The sequence below is a fragment of the Muntiacus reevesi genome, chromosome 3 (genome assembly GCF_963930625.1).
Source record: "Muntiacus reevesi chromosome 3, mMunRee1.1, whole genome shotgun sequence".
Classification (NCBI taxonomy): Eukaryota; Metazoa; Chordata; class Mammalia; order Artiodactyla; family Cervidae; genus Muntiacus; species Muntiacus reevesi.
Window position 1 is genome coordinate 12,362,369 of NC_089251.1, and position 19,537 is coordinate 12,381,905.

General features: G+C 37.0%; 1 protein-coding gene and 1 non-coding gene across 5 annotated transcripts in view; both read left to right on the forward strand.

Annotated features, from left to right (window-relative positions):
- RC3H2 (ring finger and CCCH-type domains 2) overlaps positions 1–19,537 on the forward strand; it is a 49,520-nt gene that overhangs the window by 24,388 nt on the left and 5,595 nt on the right. For 2 of the 4 annotated variants that reach the window (XM_065928510.1, XM_065928511.1), the window contains exons 7-20: positions 347–479; positions 593–711; positions 2,063–2,175; positions 7,690–7,998; positions 13,080–13,294; positions 13,971–14,404; positions 14,978–15,148; positions 16,908–17,054; positions 17,379–17,592; positions 17,816–17,900; positions 18,169–18,250; positions 18,353–18,487; positions 18,756–18,863; positions 18,961–19,109. In XM_065928510.1, coding sequence (XP_065784582.1) covers positions 347–479; positions 593–711; positions 2,063–2,175; positions 7,690–7,998; positions 13,080–13,294; positions 13,971–14,404; positions 14,978–15,148; positions 16,908–17,054; positions 17,379–17,592; positions 17,816–17,900; positions 18,169–18,250; positions 18,353–18,487; positions 18,756–18,863; positions 18,961–19,109 — 2,414 coding nt within the window. The remainder of the gene's footprint in view (positions 1–346; positions 480–592; positions 712–2,062; positions 2,176–7,689; positions 7,999–13,079; positions 13,295–13,970; positions 14,405–14,977; positions 15,149–16,907; positions 17,055–17,378; positions 17,593–17,815; positions 17,901–18,168; positions 18,251–18,352; positions 18,488–18,755; positions 18,864–18,960; positions 19,110–19,537) is intronic. The other 2 variants (XM_065928513.1, XM_065928512.1) reach the window with 2 other exon arrangements.
- Positions 159–269, forward strand: LOC136165859 (small nucleolar RNA SNORD90). The gene has a single exon (XR_010662824.1). It is a non-coding gene; the product is annotated as a small nucleolar RNA SNORD90 (small nucleolar RNA).

Genomic DNA, 19,537 nt, shown 5'->3' on the forward strand with positions numbered 1-19,537 from the left:
ACATATCTCACAGATATCTTTTCTTTCTTTTTTGTTATTTTCTAAATTTTAAAATAAACTAAGGGAGGCAATAAGGTAGCAGGTATGGGTATTGACATAAAAACAGCCTAGCTTACCAAGTCTGTCATTTATCTAGAGTCTGACGCCAGATAGCTAATAAATAAGTTTTCTATGTGTCTAATGATGAATTTCATAGGGCAGATTCTGAGATGAAAATTTAATTCATCATTGATACTCCTACTATGGAATCTGAAGACACTTGAAAACCTGTTCAGTATGTTGACTGAATAAAAGCATTTGAATATAGATGTGTTGTAAAAACCTTTTCATTTTCTTTTTGTGTTAGCTGCAGTCTCCAGAATCCTTTGCAAAGAGTGTTCAGGAATTGACAATTGTTTTGCAACGAACAGGTGACCCAGCTAACTTAAATAGATTGAGGCCTCACTTAGAGCTTCTTGCAAACATCGACCCTAACCCAGGTATGTGAGAATATAATTGCTTATGCTTTTTAAAAAATGATTTCCTATACACAAGAGATTTACTGCTAACAAATTTTTTTCCCTCATTTCTTCTGCTTGGCGGACTATTTTAGATGCTGTTTCACCAACTTGGGAGCAGCTAGAAAATGCAATGGTAGCTGTTAAAACAGTGGTTCATGGCCTAGTGGACTTCATACAAAATTATAGTAGAAAAGGCCATGAGACACCTCAGGTAAGTAGCTATTTCTCTTCTGACTACTCTTATTTCTAATGGAGCATGCTGAACATCTTAACAGACTGTTTGGTTAGTGGACTTCTTATGTGACAGCCCTGTCACTTAAGTTTTTATTCTCTGTTCTTTTGAGAGAAACCTAAGTTTTAGTGTACCTGATAAATAATTCATAGTACAGCAGTAGTTTGGGGAGTGTCTTGAATATCAGTTCACTGCAAGCTTTTTTGACTGGCTATAGATCTGATTCCATCCAAATATTTTCCCTGATTTTTTCTTAATTTGGGGAAATTGTCACTTTTTTCTCATTTGCTGCCATCCCAGTGAGTTCATATTTGTAAATGTGTGGAAGTAAAGTATTTTCAATGTACTTTTGAAGGAGTTATTTAAGGTAAAACTCTTTATTCTAATAATAACATCCATTTATTAAGTTACTATGAGACAGTTTCAATATTTTACATAGATTATTTCTAATCCTCACAGCCACCTGCAAAGCAGTTGCTGTCCCCAAGTTGAAGTTGAAAGAGGTTAAATAACCTATCTAAGATCATGGTGGCAGTAAGTGACAGAACTGGGATCAAATCTACTCCAAAGTGATCTTTCCACTCTTGTGTCCTTATTCTATTAGAAAACATTATAATGTTAAACGCTCACAAGTATACACACATGAACATACAGATAGTGTCTTCAGAAACTGAACCTTCAAGCTCAATAAGAGAATGTAAGATAAAAAAAAAGAAAGCATTATAATGTTCAAATATTAGCTAAAAGATGAATATTTCATCTTAAGGTTACAGAAATAAAAATGATGTCTTAAGAGTTTGATGCAAATTATAGCAGTCATGATGTTTTTATATTTTGCCTCATTATTTGTATGAACTTAGCTCCAACCCCTTGGAAGAAAGTTGTACTCTGAAGTTGGCAAGTAAAATTAGTGTTTCTTAAATTTTAACTTCTAGGGTAAGTTGTATTCTTCCTTTTCCTGAGAACGTTTAAGTAGACAAAGCTTACAGCTTTTTAAATACTTTTTGACATTGTTTGCTTGATTTGATAATTTTGAGACATCAATGAGTTGATGAAAAAATCTTTTATTTTTGTGGGTGTTTTGTTGACAGATAAGTAATGCATCATTTGAGCTAGTTCCTGATGATCCTCAGAAGGAGTATCTATAATGTCAACTCATGATGATGTCACGTAACTCATAACAGGAAACAGTGCAGTGGTAGTTATGTCAGCACAAGAATTTTCTTATCTAATGTGAAAAAGAATTAAAGGTGTCATCATAAAATTCTGACGTCCCAAGGAGTGAGAACTGAAATCTTCATTTATCAGCATATTGATTTTCTTTTTGTAGCCTCAGCCAAACAGCAAATACAAGACCAGCATGTGTCGAGATTTGCGACAGCAAGGAGGGTGTCCGCGAGGAACAAATTGTACTTTTGCCCATTCTCAGGAAGAGCTTGAAAAGTGAGTTAAGAGAACTCTATTTTATTTGGATTTAATTTTTGGTCATCATGAAAGTCATATAGAGTCAAAGTTTGTGATGAGTTTCAAAGATGCAGTTATGTCCACATCATGGAATTCTTTAGATTGAAAAATAACCTTTTCTTTTGAAACCATACCTTGTTGCTTCTGGCAGCATAGTTGACAAGTGATTTAGAACCTTATTCAGGAATCTAATTTTAGACCATTTTAGAGCTAGAATCCATGTGTTCACTAAGCACCTGTGCAGAATGAAAATATTCTTAGGCTTAGAGTCTTATATACTCAGGTTCTATTGAAGGTAACAGCTGAGTCTCAGGTAAAATGGTAAAGCAGATACATTTTCTTTTTATGGCTTTTGGTCTTTTTAACATTTCTTTTCCCTTTCCCTTGTCCTATAGGTAATCCCTTTTCCTATGTCCACTTACCCCAGACATAAAAGTAAATGGAGATTAACTGCAATAAATGTTGTCCAAGTTTTTGTTGTTTTGTTTTTTAACCAAAACATTCATCATTGAGATCTCACCAAAAATTGATTCCAGCCTTTCTACTGAATATCTGGCCTGCATATCAACTGTTAATGGACATCTCTCTTTTGTTTTTAGATACTTTAAATCCAATTTGAGCTAATTTTCTCCTCTCATATATTGATGTCTTCTCTTGTATACACCGTCTGTCTACTCTCCCCAGGTGCACCCTGTCTAGTCAGTTATATATGCCATGCTATTGGAATAATCTTTGTCAGCTTTCACTTGCTTGTCTTAGTCATCAAGTCTGTCAGTTCCTGTATATTTCTTGACTCTTACTTGTTTTTTCTGTCCTTATAGACTAACCTGTCATCCCCTTTTCTTGATTCATAGTTGCCTCCTAATTATCTTATAGCTGTGGTTTTCTACCCTCAACCCCATTATTCACGACAATAGGGACACTTGGAATAGGAATAGGAATTCCCGACAAAAATAAATTTGCATTTAAGGCTCATTGCAGAAAATTAGAAGCTTAGGAATCCCTGTGGATAGAGATAAAGTCTGCTCTGTGACCTGCAAGTCTCCATGTCATCTACTTACGCCTGCTTTTTTGGAGTGGGTAGCCCCATACCATGCTGTATGTAGGATCTTAGTTCTCCAACCAGGGTTCAAACCTGCGCCTACTACATTGGAAGCACAGAGTTTTAACCACTGGACAGCCAGGGAAGTCCCCCGGCCTACCTTTTTTACCTCATCTCTCAATGCTCCCCATTTAGGAGACCACCTTTGGGAAGCACTTAAACTTAAAAAAGTTGGAGAAGAAATTATGCAATTTCATTGCCATTATACTCACAACTGGTGCCCAACTGAAAATCCCTTTTCCATCTTATATCTTCAAATTTGCTTCCTATTCTTTATCTCCAGTTCCTACTTTAGAACTTTATTATTTCTTGCCTGAACTTATAATAGTAGTAGTAAAAATAAGCCAAATTAATTGGTCAGATTTTGTGCCAGGTGCAGTATTTAATGTTTCATATGTGTGTGTTTACCCAGTTTATCCATTTTACACTATGTAGCTTTTTACATGCATCTCCCTATGTCTCAACCAAGATTTTATTTTATAAGTAAGTGTCTAATCAGTCCATCTTCTGCTTTAAATTCTTAATTGGTTCTCAGTATATTATTGCTGGTTCTGGGCCCAGTCTTGGTTTCTAGCCATACTCCACCTTTTGTGTTACTTTTTTTTAAGATACATCCAGTTTACTACTATACACTTCGTTCTTCTTTCCTTTGTACGTGTGTTCACTCTATATCCTATACTCTCCTTTTCTTTGTTTGGAGAGCTCCTTTTCCTGGTTGTACTCAGATAGCATCTTCCATCTGAAAACCTCTGTGACTTCCAGGCAGTGGTTAGTTGCTACCTTCACTGTGCTGCCATAGTACCCTATACCTGGTAACTTTATAACTACCAGTTCGCTTACTGTGTTGCATTTATTTATTTACTGTGTGTATTTTCACTGTACTTCATTTATTTATGGATTATTCATCTTTATATTTTCTGAACCTAGCAAGTATCTGACATGTAAACTCAGTATATTTATGTTGAAAGAACAGATAATCTACAATTTATGTTTTCAACCAGTTTCATACTCTGTTGCTCTTAAGTAAAAAGAAGGAGAAACAGGATAATACAAAGCATTGAGGAAGTGAAAGATGTCATTATCCCGTTGGTAAAAAAATAATGCATGTTGCTACCCAACTCAGACTTTTTGAGGATGGATCCTTTTTCTTAACTCACATAATGTACCAAGAGGAATTCGAATGCAAATGTTTGTTTAACTTAATTTTTTTACCCCATCCTACTTTCTCTACTGTACATATCTCTAACAAAACAAATGCCCCAGATCTCTCTTAATATTTGTATGAGTATATTTTAGAGTGTAGGGTATCAGAATCCTTTTCCCAAGGATTATTGCATTCTGGAGAGTGACAAAAGCCTGAAGTCAACCATCTCAACAAATACATTTAAAAATGGTTGTTAAGTGCTAGGTACTTATTTGAGGTACTTATAGTGGTGAAAGAGGAACATTAAACATGTAAACAGATAATTTCAGCTACTGATAAAATGCTATAGTCTGAGGTGGAAACAAGGTTGGCTTGAGGTGGAAACAAGTTCAGGAACTAGAAAGACGACCAGTGTGTTGGGAGGATGGAGAATGAGAAGAATGGAAAAAGATAATGTTGGAGAGGATAGGCAAGGGCAGATCATACTGGCTTGGTGGACACTGGCAAAGAGTTTGCCTTTTATTTTGGAAGCCATTTTAGTGTTTTATTCAAATGGAACAATGGGATTTTAATTTTGTCTTACAAATGTTACTCTGGTAGCTACATGAGGGACTGCTACAGTGGTTCAGGCAGAAGACTAGTAGCTTGGTCCTAGGATTATAGTAATTGAGATGATGACAAATACCAGACTTGGGATATATCTTAGAAGTAGAGCTGATTTGACTAATGCATCGAATGTGAGGTATAAAGAAAAAAGAAGCAAGGATGACTCCAAGGTTTGGGGCCTTTGTTACTAAGTGGTGTCTTTTACTGAGATAGGAAATGCTTGGGGGTAGAAAATCAGTAGTTCTCTTGGCCATGTGAAGTTTAAGGATTACTACACATTCATATAGCAAATATTTATAGAACACCTAGCATGCACCAGGCACTGTGCTAAAGACAGATGAATATAAAAGGCAAAATCCTTTCTCTCATGGGGCTTCCACTGTAGTAGATAGAGAAGATAACGTAAAGTGAATAAATGGAAAACATACTCCCTGGTGCTGATGGTACTATGAGGAAAAGTAACAAGGTAAGGGGAGAGAGTGACTGAAAAGCGGGGGGGTATTTTAGATGAGATTGTCTGGAAAGGGATCCCAGAGACTATGACATTTAAGCAGACACCTGAATGAAGCGTTGATGCACTGGAGAAGAAAAGATGATTATAGGAGTGAAGTCTTTTGAGAAGGCAAATAGGCTTGGGCCTGGGGTGCGAGTGGAGAGATTGACCTGAGTTCAGTACAGTAGCTCTTCATCCCTTATTTTAGGTGGAGTGTGTAGTTACAGAAGCAGGAAAGTTGGTGGAATTAGTGATGGAAAGATAAGTAACTCTCCTCTGGTGTCATCTATTCTCTCTGTTAAGTGGGAGGCAGTATCATCAGCTTTGATGGGGCTATGGAGAGTGAAAGGGAAGAGGATGTTAGACATATGAAAGTTAATTTAGTAAAGAAGTATATTAATGTATTGCTTGGCCATTTTAAGTGATTGATCATAATTTTGAAATGAATCTACTCAGCATGATTGCATGATTTTTCTCTAGCAACAGTCACCTACTTGAGCAGGCACAGAATAAGAGAATAAGTAACAAATTGGATTGGGGCTTTACCAGGTGAGTTCAACAAGGTAATTGGGCCAAGGGAGTTTAAGGTAGGGATTAATGGTAGATAATGGATTCTAAACTTGGTAAGGCAGGGAGCAAATGCTTGTGGGGGCTCCTTGATGACCAGATTCCAAGTCTAAGTCATTAGCTGCCTGGATGCTAGAAGTCCAGTATGCATCCCTATTTAACTTTTACTTTACTTTTTTTTGTTAAGGTTTTATTTCTTATCACTTCTTTCTTTTAAGACACCCACAGTTAAAACTTTATTTTTCACCTGCAAGAGCAATCTTAAGGATATCTGAGCTTTATCCTTTGAGAAAGGAAAGCAAGGAGCAGCTGGGCGTTTTGTGCAGGAACCTTTGAGGTGAAAAATGCAAAGCAGGTTTCAGAGCAGTATGTTAAGGAAAGCATAGACCCCTGAATGCCACCAAATTGCCTTTTTAAATATAGGTCTGCCTGTTACCTTCCTTTTTCAAGAAGTAATCATTGGTTCCCCAGAGCTGTAAGGTGATATGTGTAAACTGGCCATAACCTATTGCTTTTTAAAAAAATTTTGTATTCTGTCACTCCACCTTTAGCCAGTCTGGTCTGGGAATACTTGTCTTTACTGAGCTTTGCTTTTTCTGTCAATGTGTGTGTATGGGAGAGATGGGGAGAAGGATTGAATAATGAAGCTGTTTATAGATACTGAAGGCCTAAAAGGGAAACTATTGTGAAGGCATTGCTCATCACCAACACAGTTTATATTTAATTACCATATGTTTATGTATAACATTGGTATCAGATTAATTTAGTTATGTGTAACTACGACCCCATATGTGTATAGTCATCCTTCTATTCATGTAACATAGTTGTTTACCACGTTAAAGTATTGGCAGGAACATTCACTAGGACTATAATGAAATTTTTGTTGTACAAGTGGATATAAATTTTCTTAAATTGAATCCAGGATCAAATTGCTTTATGTATTAGAGTATTAGGTCAGCCCCGAATTTAATATCAGAAAAGCTTTTTTAAAGAAAGATCTTTAAAATCAGAAAAATCTTTAACCCAAATACTTTATACTTTAGTCATAAACTAATCTGAAAAATATAATACTAAATTTATATATCTTGGAGTTTGTTTAAGAATGAGTTTCGGGTTTTTTAATCTCTTTAAAATTATACGATGCTTTAACAACTTGGCAACAATAGAATTCTTTCGGATCTCGCCTACTTTTTCATCTACGTTCCCAACTAAATTTGATGCTGGTTCCTTTCATGTCTCACACAATGTGCTTTGTGTCCCAGTTACACAGAGCTTTTCAGAAAGGTCTCTTCCTGCCGCCTCAGGACGCTTTTTGAATACATATGTACTTTTCCTGCTATATTAGTTGTGTGTCAAAATACATGTGTTGTGTGTATACATACGTGTATGAGAGATACATTTTAATGTGCCAGCTATTATAGTTGTTTGATATTATTTGATATTTAGCTGAATAAAGTGTTTTTCAAAGCTATTCCTTCCTTGAAATTTTTTTCCCATTGCCCACCTCCCCCCGACCTTTTTTTAAACTTAGGGTAAAAGTTAATGAAATATTTACTGATATGTTTATTGTTTTTGAAACAGGTATCGATTAAGGAACAAAAAGATCAATGCAACTGTAAGAACGTTTCCTCTTCTAAATAAAGTTGGTGTAAACAACACTGTCACAACCACAGCCGGAAATGTCATTTCTGTCATAGGAAGTACTGAAACAACGGGGAAAATTGTTCCAAGTACAAACGGAATTTCAAATGCAGAAAACAGTGTTTCCCAGCTAATTCCACGTAGTACTGACAGTACATTAAGAGCTCTGGAGACTGTGAAGAAGGTGGGGAAGGTTGGCACCAATGGTCAGAATGCTGCTGGGCCTTCTGCAGAGTCTGTAACTGAAAAGTAAGTAGTAGGTAAAAGTGTTTACATGAGTAATTTAGCCTTTTTATAATTGCCTGAGTATTTTTATTTATCCTAAGAGAAAGCAGGTAATCAGAATTTTTACGCATATTATTTCATGTAGTAGAGATAGCACTAAATACCAAAAAATTTGAGTTCTAGTCCTGGCTCTGCAATTCATTAGCCCTCTGACCTTGGAAATTCACTTCAACTATGGGTGTTTTCTTCAACTGTAAGTGAAGAAGTTGAACCAGAATTGAGTTTTTCACACCTTATTTCCTTGAACTTTAGGATTGAGTCCATAGAGGTGCCAGAAAGGAACTAAGTAGAAAACTAAGCAGGTGAGATGCTTGAGGCTCCAGCCCCTGTTTCGATTAGAACAGTTCCACTTTGTGCTCTGTGATGGTGGGTAGTTGTTAAGAGAGAAATCTTTGAAGCCGGATTCTGTGGGTTCATTTTGGCTCACTCTTCTCTAGCTGTTTGATCTTAGGCCAGTTACTTAATCTGTCTTCTTCAATTTACTCATCTATAAAATTGATATAATGATACTGCCTACCTCGTATGTTGATTGTAAGAACTGAATGACTTAATACTGCAGTATGCTTTGATCAGTGCCTGCCACATAGCACTCACTAAATATCTGCGTCTGTTATTATTATTATTGTTGTCGTTTGGGGTTTCAGCATAAGACTTAGTTTGGTAGAAAGGTTTTGGTACATTAAGAAAAAAGTTTTAAAAATTTCAGATTATCTGAAAAGTTACTTTCATCTCTAATGTCTCAGGCTTTTGTATTCTTTTAGTGTCTTAAAGTCTGAGGTGAAACATATTCAGATTATTTTGCCCATAAATAGTCTGTCAGTATCTATTGTATGCCATATCAGGAAAAAGCATTATGCTGGGCACACAGTAAATTACTAGTGATTTCAAATAATAAATGGATAGGTAGACATTTATACTGTTTATTTCTGCAATTAGCATGCAATAGGGAAATTTGTTTATTAAATGATCTTAAAGTCTTCCCTCAGAGAGATCTTGGAAGAGATAGAGAACATTATCTAGTTTAGCACATGTTCCTTATACACTAATTCTGAGCTCTGCTTTTGGCACTCTTGAAAATGAGATGAGATGTATATCTGTGCCTTTAAGAAACTTATGACATAATGGGGGAGACAGCATTTACATAAGTGAAGCAATATTGGAGTTGGATCAAAGAACAGGAAAATATTATATTGCTGGGAGATGTATGGGAAGAAGATTTAGGGTGTAGTTTGGCACCAGATTATGGAAACCTGTGTTAAACATGCTTAGGAAATGAGCTTTTGGGAGGTTTTGGCAAGGTAAAGTTGTAAAACCATAATGTCACTCACCATGAAAGAGTAAGGTACTAGTACATACTACAATATGGATGAACCTTAAAAACATTATGTTAAGTGAAAGAAGCTAGATAAAAAAGCCATTATTGTAGAGTTCCATATACGTGACTGTCCAGAATAGGCAAATCCATAGGAGACAGAAAGTAGATAAGTAGTTGCTAGAGGCTGTGGCTGGGGGAACAAGGGAATGGGAAATAGATGCTAATGAGTACAGGTTTCTTTGAGAGGTGATGAAAATGCTTCTGCAGAATAAGATAATGGTGATGGTTGTACAACCTTGGGAATACACCAGCAATCACTGAATTGTACACTTTGCAAGGATAAATTATGTCTCAGTGCATAAAAACTTTCAAAAATAAGAAAGTCTAAGTAAATAAATCATTTATTCATTGATTCAAAAATTATAAATCTTGTACTGTGTGCCAAATATCAGGCCAATTGGCATAGTTAATGAAAATGAACTAAATATACTCCCTACCTCTAAGTGTCTTCCAGTGTAGTTTGGGAAACACATATAAACAAATATAATCTGAAAGGTACTGCAGTGGAGTTGTGTTCCAAATGTTACTGAAACAAAAAAAAAATAGCAATAATTCTGTCTGAAGTTAATTGTGGAAAATTTTTTAGCAGTAAGGTGATGACACCTGAACCATTCCAAACGTATGACTAGTTAGGAAGGAACGGTCTTGTCAATGGAAAAAGCAGCTCAGACAAAAGCATGTAGGTAAGAGGGGTTGCAAGGAGATCAAACCGGTCAGTCTGAAGGAAATCAGTCCTGAATATTCATTGGATGGACTGATGCTGAGCTGAAATTCCAATACCTTGGCCACATGATGTGAAGAACTGATTGATTGGAAAAGATCCTGATGCTGGGAAAGATTGAAGGCAGGGAAAGGGGACGACAGAGGATGAGATGGTTGGATGGCATCACTGACTTGATGGACATGAGTTTGAGCCAACTCCCGGAGTTGGTGATGGGGACAGGGAAGCCTGGCATGCTGCATTCCATGGGGTCGCAAAGAGTCAGACATGACTGAGCGACCGAACTGAACTGAAGGTCTACTGTGAAGGAGAGCCTGGAATCCTGAAATTCATCTAGGATGTAGCTATAGTAATCTAGCTGTCTGGCCAGAATGAGTTCGAAAGTTAGATTTTCCCTTAAGTCTGAATTTTTGGGATAGCTTGCATGATTTCACATGGCTTTGAACCTTGTCACCTAGAACCAGACATCCTGGAATGTGAAGTCAAGTGGGCCTTAGGAAGCATCACTATGAACAAAGCTAGTGGAGGTGATGGAATTCCAGTTGAGCTATTTCAAATCCTAAGAGATGACGCTGTGAAAGTGCTGCACTCAATATGCCAGCAAATTTGGAAAACTCAGCAGTGGCCACAGGACTGGAAAAGGTCAGTTTTCATTCTAATCCCCAAAAAAGACAATTCCAAAGAATGTTCGAACTAACACACAATTGTACTCATCTCACATGTTAGCAAAGTAATGCTCAAAATTCTCCAAGCCAGGCTTCAACAGTACGTGAACTGTGGACTTCAAGATTTTCAAGTTGGATTTTGAAAAAGTAGAGGAACCAGAGATCAAACTGACAACATCCATTGGATCAGAAAAAGCAAGAGAATTTCAGAAAAACACCTACTTCTGCTTCATTGACTACGTCAAAGCCTTTGACTCTGTGGATCCAACAAACTGTGGAAAATTCTTAAAGAGGTGGGAATACCAGACCACCTTACCTGCCTCCTGAGAAATCTGTATGCAAGTCAAGAGGCAACAGTTAGAACTGGACATGGAACAACAGAGTGGTTCCAAATTGGGAAAGGAGTACGTCAAGGCTGTATATTGTCACCCTGCCTATTTAACTTATATGCAGAGTACATCATGTGAAATGCCTGGCTGGATGAAGCACAAGCTGGGATCAAGATTGCCGGGAGAAATATCAATAACCTCAGATATGCAGATGAGACCACCCTTATGGCAGAAAGCAAAGAAGAACTAAAGAGCCTCTTGAAAGTGAAAGAGGAGCATGAAAAAGCTGACTTAAAACTCAACATTCAAAAAACTAAGATCATGGCATCCGGTTCCATCACTTCATGGGAAATAGATGGGGAAACAATGGAAACAGTGTCAGACTTTATTTTGGGGGGCTCCAAAATCACTACATGTGGTGATTGCAGCCATGAAGTTAAAAGACAGTTGCTCCTTGGAAGAAAAGTTATGACCAACCGATACAGCATATTAAAAAGCAGAGACATTACTTTGCCAACGAAGGTCCGTCTAGTGAAAGCTATGGTTTTTCCGGTAGTCATGTATGGATGTGAGAGTTGGACTATAAAGAAAGTTGAGCGTCGAAGAATTGATGGCTTTTGAACTGTGGTGTTGGAGAAGACTCTTGAGAGTCCCTTGGACTGCAAGGAGATCCAACCAGTCCATCCTAAAGGAGATCAGTCCTGGGTGTTCATTGGAAGGACTGATGCTGAAGCTGAAACTCCAATACTTTGGCCACCTGATGCGAAGAGCTGACTCATTTGAAAAGACTGATGCTGGGAAGGATTGAAGGCAGGAGGAGAAGGGTATGACAGAGGATGAGATAGTTGGATGGTATTACTGACTCAATGGACATGAGTTTTAGTAGGCTCTGGGAGTTGGTGACGGACAGGGAAGCCTGGCGTGTTGCAGTCCATGGGGTTGCAAAGAATCAGACCTGACTGAGTGACTGAATTGACTTACTGTTGTTATGAGGAAATCCTAATTATTTTCCTTCTTACCTTTATTGAACTTCAGAGTAAGCCCAGCACTGAAGTACCTTTAATGTCTAAGCCGTTTGTACTTACTATTCTTATCTAAAATTTCTTAGTTATTTTTTACATTTTGATACACAAATACACATAAGAGTAAGCATCTTCTAGATTAATCTCAGCTAGACTTAAAGGCATCCCATATTCCTCGTTTTTTATACTGTTGCTTTAATAGGGCTTTTCTAGTTTGAGAAGAACCCTCTAATCTAGTTGAGATGCAGTGTATTGAATTCCTGCATCATTAGCAAGATCTTTTTCTTCAGTTACCACATAGCTTCTTTCTGCCAGAGTTTGACTTCTTCAGAGGGTGTAAGAACCCATGGTAAGATCCTCTGGAACTGATGGTGTGGTGACTCAACAAAAAAAAATAATTTGTGTTTTCTTTTTTTTTGAATAAAAGAAAGCTTGTGTGTTTTGTATCAGTTTAATGAGTAACCATTTTATTGGTATTCTGTTTGTCCAGCAGATATTTACTGACTACCTACTATGTGGCAGGAACTTTTCCATTTGTCCAACAAATATTTACTGAGTGCCTTCTATATGCCACAAACTGTTTACGGTCCTTGGGATCTAGCAGTTAACAAAATGGACAAAAATGGCCTTTCTTCATTGAGTTTACATTTCAGTTAATCTTAACTCTTAATAGAACAATCCTACCTGGAATTTGTGTTTTATGTTTTGTTTTTTATTTTTCACCCTCACCAAAATATGAGATCTTTTACTATAATCTTGTGAACTAACAGTGTGAGGTAGCAGTGAAATTCATTGCCTTATTTGTCACCTGAAAAACCTGAAGCGTTGTCTGTCAATGGTCACTATATAATTTTGTGAAAAATTCCTACTGAGGAAGACTTAACAGACATAGGCAGTGATTTATCATTTGCCTTTGTTAAATTTTCTCTCTAGTAAAATTGGCTCTCCTCCTAAGACTCCTGTAAGTAATGTAGCGGCTACCTCAGCTGGGCCCACTAATGCTGGAACAGAGCTGAATTCTGTGCCTCCAAAATCCAGCCCATTTATCACTAGAGTACCAGTATATCCTCAGCATTCTGAAAACATTCAGTATTTTCAAGATCCAAGAACTCAGATACCCTTTGAAGTCCCACAGTACCCACAGACTGGTAAGTGATTTTAGATAATTCTATGAAAAAGAAACTACAGTATAATATTTGTTGTAATAAATTAGTGAGTCATTTATATCTATCTAGAATATCTACATTAAAAAAATCAATCTTTTGGACTGCATGACCCTTAAGTTTTCTTCCTGTCTTAAGAATCTGTGATTCTACATACCAATAGTTTTAAGATTTCTCATTCCTATGAATCAAATATGGGGTTCATGGATGAGCATTAGTGAGTTTTATATATCCTCTGAAATAATATACTAAATGTTTGGTTTATATACACTTAAAGTATAATTTTGGAAAGACTGCACATAGCTTATATAGATTATGAAGGATGTCTTTAAACTGTGCTCCCCAAAAGGGTAAGAATCAATGACCTAACTAATTACTTAAACCAAAACCTGTGGCAATACATGCCCTCGAAGGGAATTTACCAGGCATCTGTTAATAGTTCATTGTATGTTTTTAAGGAACAGTTTGACAAAGTGTTGAATGTTAAGGATTTTCATATAGTGGTGTCTTGAAAGCATGTAGTATCTTTCTAATCCAGGGGTAACTAAAATTCAACACTTATGTTATTTTCCCACATTAAAGGCTGCTTTAGACTTAAACCATTATAAGATGTTAAATTTTACTAAAATTATATTAAATATTCCTCTTTCCAATTTTCAAGGATACTATCCACCACCTCCAACGGTACCAGCTGGTGTGGCTCCCTGTGTTCCTCGCTTTGTGAGGTCCAATAATGTTCCAGAGTCCTCCCTCCCACCTGCTTCCATGCCATATGCTGATCATTACAGTACATTTTCCCCTCGAGATCGAATGAATTCTTCTCCTTACCAACCTCCTCCTCCGCAGCCGTATGGACCAGTTCCTCCAGTACCTTCTGGAATGTATGCTCCTGTGTATGACAGCAGGCGCATCTGGCGCCCACCTATGTACCAACGAGATGACATTATTAGAAGCAATTCTTTACCTCCAATGGATGTGATGCACTCGTCTGTGTATCAGACGTCTTTACGGGAAAGATATAACTCATTAGATGGGTATTATTCAGTGGCTTGTCAGCCACCGAGTGAGCCAAGGACAACTGTGCCTTTACCAAGGGTAAGTGATAATGGAACCAGGAATGCTAGTACAGCACAATGGTTAAGAGTCTAGTGTCTGATGTTACAATATTTGGGTATATCCTGGCTCCTCCACTTACTAATTGTGTAACTTAATGGAATTTACTTGACTTCTCTCTGTCAGTTTTTTCACATTTGATGGAAATAATAGTAGTACCTACCTCATAAGGCTGTTGTGAGGATTAAATCAGAAAAAGCTCTCAGACTTGGACCTGATGCATATACATGCTCAATAAATGCTATGTTTGGATACGAAACTGATCAGAAAGTAAAAAAGAAATATTCAAGATACAAAGACAGGGCCTGTTTTTCCTATCCCCACATATATACATATGATTTTCCTAAACCAGAAAAGTGAGTGCTCAGATTTTACTTTTAACATTATTTAAACCCTTTCGTTTAAGTGTATGGAGAATAGGCTAGGGAGACTTACCTTCTGTATTCTTTTTTGTCCCAACAGTATAATAAATGTTCACATTATTTACACAGAGCATAGTTAAATTTATTTACTGCTCCCTAGATGATTAAGATTGTTTCTTTTATCCCCCCTTAGGAACCTTGTGGTCATTTGAAGACCAGTTGCGAGGAGCAGATAAGAAGAAAGCCAGAGCAGTGGGCACAGTACCACACTCAGAAAGCACCTCTTGTTTCTTCAACTCTTCCTGTGGCAACACAGTCACCAACACCACCTTCTCCTCTGTTCAGTGTAGACTTTCGCACTGATGTAAGAAAGAAGGGTTTTAATCACTTGATGTTGCAGGGACAGGTTAGACAACTGACTTCAGAGCACTCATTCAAGCTAGGGTTAGCTGTGTTGGATATTTTGCATTGGTTTGGTGGCAGTTGAGTTTAATTTAATAAACATTGAGTATGTAAGCTCTATGGCCAGGCATTGTGATACTGAAGACCACTAACAAATCATGCTCCTTTTCCACCAAGAATTCAAGTCTTTCCAGCATTACAGTTCTCCTTATTTTTATAGATTTTATTTATAAATAAGATTTATACCCACCATTTATTGAGCACTTACTTGGCCAGGCACTGTGCTAAGCATTTCCATAATGTTATTTAATTCTTACAAAATCCTTAGGGGGCAGGTATTACCCATATTTTACAGGTTAGGAATCCTGCTCAGAGAAGTTAAGTAATTTGCCCAGGTAATAAATTCAGCCTATAAATAGCTTGGATTTGAATTCTGGTCTGTCTGAGGCATTTCTTCCTTACTTCACAAGAAGTACAGAAATGCCTACTATATTATTCATGGTGTTTTAAATTACTGTTAATTATTGTTCTTATCATTTCAAGACAGGTTTTGCACCAGGATTGTTTTAATGTACCCTGTTTTCCATACTGTGTATTTAGGACAAACCATTAGTTTTTCTTTTAGTCATCTGGTTTATTCCCTATCCCTAGAGATACTAATATAAAAAATTTTTTTTCTAATCTTTTCATTAAATTCAAAAAATTTCAATATATGCAAAAAGAGAATAGTAATAAACTCCATGTACCCATTATACAGTTATCAACTCAGCCAATCTTGTTTCATTTGTAGCCCCTCTTCCTACTGGATTATTTTGAAGTAATCCTAGACATCATCTTTTTCCATCCATAACTATTAGATTTTTAAAGTAGACATCATTTTTTAAAAATCCCAGATAGCATATTTTTCCATCCATATATTTGAATTTTTAAATTCATCTTCCCAGTCCCTTTGTCAGATCCCCAGACTGGGAATCCTGACCTGGGGTTCAGAATCTTCACAATAATGGGAGAACTTCTTTGGTATTATTGTTAACCAGTTTGTGGGTCACTCATCTGGCTGGTATGGGGTTTGATTTTATTGTGATTGTACCCTTCCTACCACATCGTTGTGGTTTCTCCTTTGTCTTTGGACATGTAAGGTATCTTTTTTTTCATGGGTTCTAGCATCCACCAGTCGATGTTTGTTTAACACCTAGTTGCAATTTCAGTGCTCTCGCAGGAGGAGATGAGCGCATGTCCTTCTACTCTGCCATCTTGAACCAATCCCGATCCAAATTTATCTCATCAAAATTAGACTTCTTCAAAGCAGCTAACCATCTTGAGAAGAGTGTTGCCACTTGCTTAATACGAAAATGTATTTCTATGTATGTGTTTATGTATGTGTGTGTTTTCTTTTGCTTTTTTTCATTTTTTGGAGCACTTTGTACCATGTTAGAGGCATGCTGTAAATAGTTTATTGTTCTGCGTAGTGTCACTCCGGGGTTCCTTATGAGTTCTTAAAGGACAAAGTGAAAAAAGAGAAGACTTTCTGTTTCCTATTAAGACATAATATAAATATGTACTATCTGTAACTTATTACAGTTTTTATATTAGTTATTGAATGTTTAATTATTCACTATAAAGTGCTGTGAATTATAGTTACTTTATATTAGTTACAAGTTTGTAGTTTAAATTTCTTACCAGTTGCCTTTATTTTTGTTTTTCATTCTTTTTTTAACCAGTTCTCTGAAAGTGTGAGTGGCACAAAATTTGAAGAGGATCATCTTTCCCATTATTCTCCCTGGTCTTGTGGCACCATCGGTTCTTGTATAAATGCTATTGATTCAGAGCCCAGAGATGTTATTGCTAATTCAAATGCGGTATTAATGGTATGATTTGGGGGGCAAGGGTTATGCATGTTGATTCAAATTTTAGAATGATTGAAAGCTTTCGTCTTCATTTTGTTGCTATATACAGTAACTCATTTGTAAGCAGCAGTTATATTTAGGTAAGTCTGAAATAAATTGCACCTAGTGTTTAAATTATTTGAACATAGTGGAGTGTTTTAAAAATAGATGTTGGGTTATCACTGAGATATACAGTTAATGTTAAATTTACCAGAGAACCTAATTTCATGTTTTTTGAAAACATTTACTTGTATTATTAGCTGAAGTAATTTCCCACGATCTATTTATTTTCTTTTATTTATACAGGACCTGGATAGTGGGGATGTTAAGAGAAGAGTGCATTTATTTGAAACTCAGAGAAGGGCAAAAGAAGAAGATCCAATAATTCCTTTTAGTGATGGACCTATCATCTCAAAATGGGGTGCGATTTCTAGATCTTCCCGTACTGGTTACCATACCACGGACCCTGTCCAGGCCACTGCTTCCCAAGGAAGTGCAACTAAGCCCATCAGTGTATCAGGTAATCCGTATCATTGATAATTCACCTGGTATGTTCTAGCACTGTGCTTTATAATCCTCACTCTGTTAGGTATAGAACATGTCTCTCCATTTAACAACCACTGTAAACGGCTTAGCCAGGAGAGCATGGCTAGTTAGATAAATGTGGATTTTTTTTTTTGGAAAATATACATTCACATCTGTATCTAATTTTTCACTTTTCTGGTCACTGTTTCTTTCTACAGATTATGTCCCTTATGTCAATGCTGTTGATTCAAGGTGGAGTTCATATGGTAATGAGGCTGCATCATCAGCACATTATGTTGAACGGTAACATCGCTCTTAATTCTTTAGGAGTCTCTATTCTCAGGCTTGTCTGTATTCCCAGAGTGCAGTTGGAAGTCCCAGTTATTCATGAACTGTGCTTTGCTCGTTTTAACTATATAACGAATTTCTGAAGGAAGTTTACATCTGGAATAATGATTGAAACTTTCAGAGTTGATCTGTTATGTAAAACATATATAGTATATAGCTATCATATAGTCATTACTTCTTTAGTTGCTTCATTTTGTAACAGTAAACATATTTCTCTTTAAAGGGACAGATTCATTGTTACTGATTTATCTGGTCATAGAAAGCATTCCAGTACTGGAGACCTTTTGAGCATTGAACTTCAGCAGGTAAGCTCTATGTCAGTCAACTTTGAGTTTATTTTTTTAAAAAGAATGACATTTAAAAGCTAAAGGCTGAAAGCTGACTCCTTTTTTTTTTTTCCCCTCTAGGCCAAGAGTAACTCATTGCTTCTTCAGAGGGAGGCCAATGCTCTGGCTATGCAACAAAAGTGGAATTCCCTGGATGAAGGCCGTCACCTCACGTTAAATCTTCTAAGCAAGGAAATTGAACTGAGAAATGGAGAGGTAAGGACACTGACCCGCTCAGCTTCATTTCTAGTATATGTGCTGTCTGCTGCTGCTGCATGTTGTTTTGTGCCATTGTTTAGTGCATTTTATGCCATTACTTAGCATGGCTTTTTCTGGTGGATGATTGCTTTTAAAATTTAACAGTAGCAATAAAATTGTAATCCCAGATTTCTTTTCTTGTATCAGTCATTGAGATTCCAATTTTAATTTAAAAGAGAAGCCTCAGTTTCCACAGATGTGAAATCAGTGTTTTTCTTAATTACAGAGTGATTATACAGAAGATGCAGCTGATACTAAGCCTGATAGGGATATTGAGTTAGAGCTGTCAGCACTTGATACTGATGAACCTGATGGACAAGGTGAACAGATTGAAGTAAGTACCACAATTAGATATCCAGGAGGCTTTACTCCATTGGAAATTAAAGTACAGAACACGTTCCTCCCGAAGGATTAACATTTTATTTTCGTAGGAGATCCTGGACATACCGCTTGGTATCAGTTCTCAAAATGATCAGTTGCTGAATGGAACAGCAGTAGAGAATGGGCATCCAGTCCAGCAGCACCAAGAGGAGCCTCTGGAGCAGAGCAGACAGAGTTTAGGTGAAGACCGTGTGATTCTGTGAGTGTTAGACATAAGATTCATAACCACTGGGCATAAGCCATGAATATTTAAAGAGAAATAGATACGCTACTAAATTCATTTTTTATTTTATCCTATGAGGGGAAAACCTTATGTAATAAGGCAATGATTTGGTCAGTCTGGATTTCTAGGAGAGCAGAGGTAAATTTGAACTAGCAAAGTGCTCCATGTTAGTAGCCTGAAACTTGCTTTTTATTGGGATCAATGTTTATTTTTATACTTGAGCATCAGGAGGATGAGATGGTTGGATGTCATCACTGACTCTGGACATGAGTTTGAGCAAACTCAGGGATATAGTGAAGGACAGGGAGGCCTGGCGTGCTGCAGCCCATGCGGTCACAAAGAGTCAGATATGACTTAGCGACTGAGCAACAATCAGGTTATACTTTCTCTGTCTGATAGGCAAG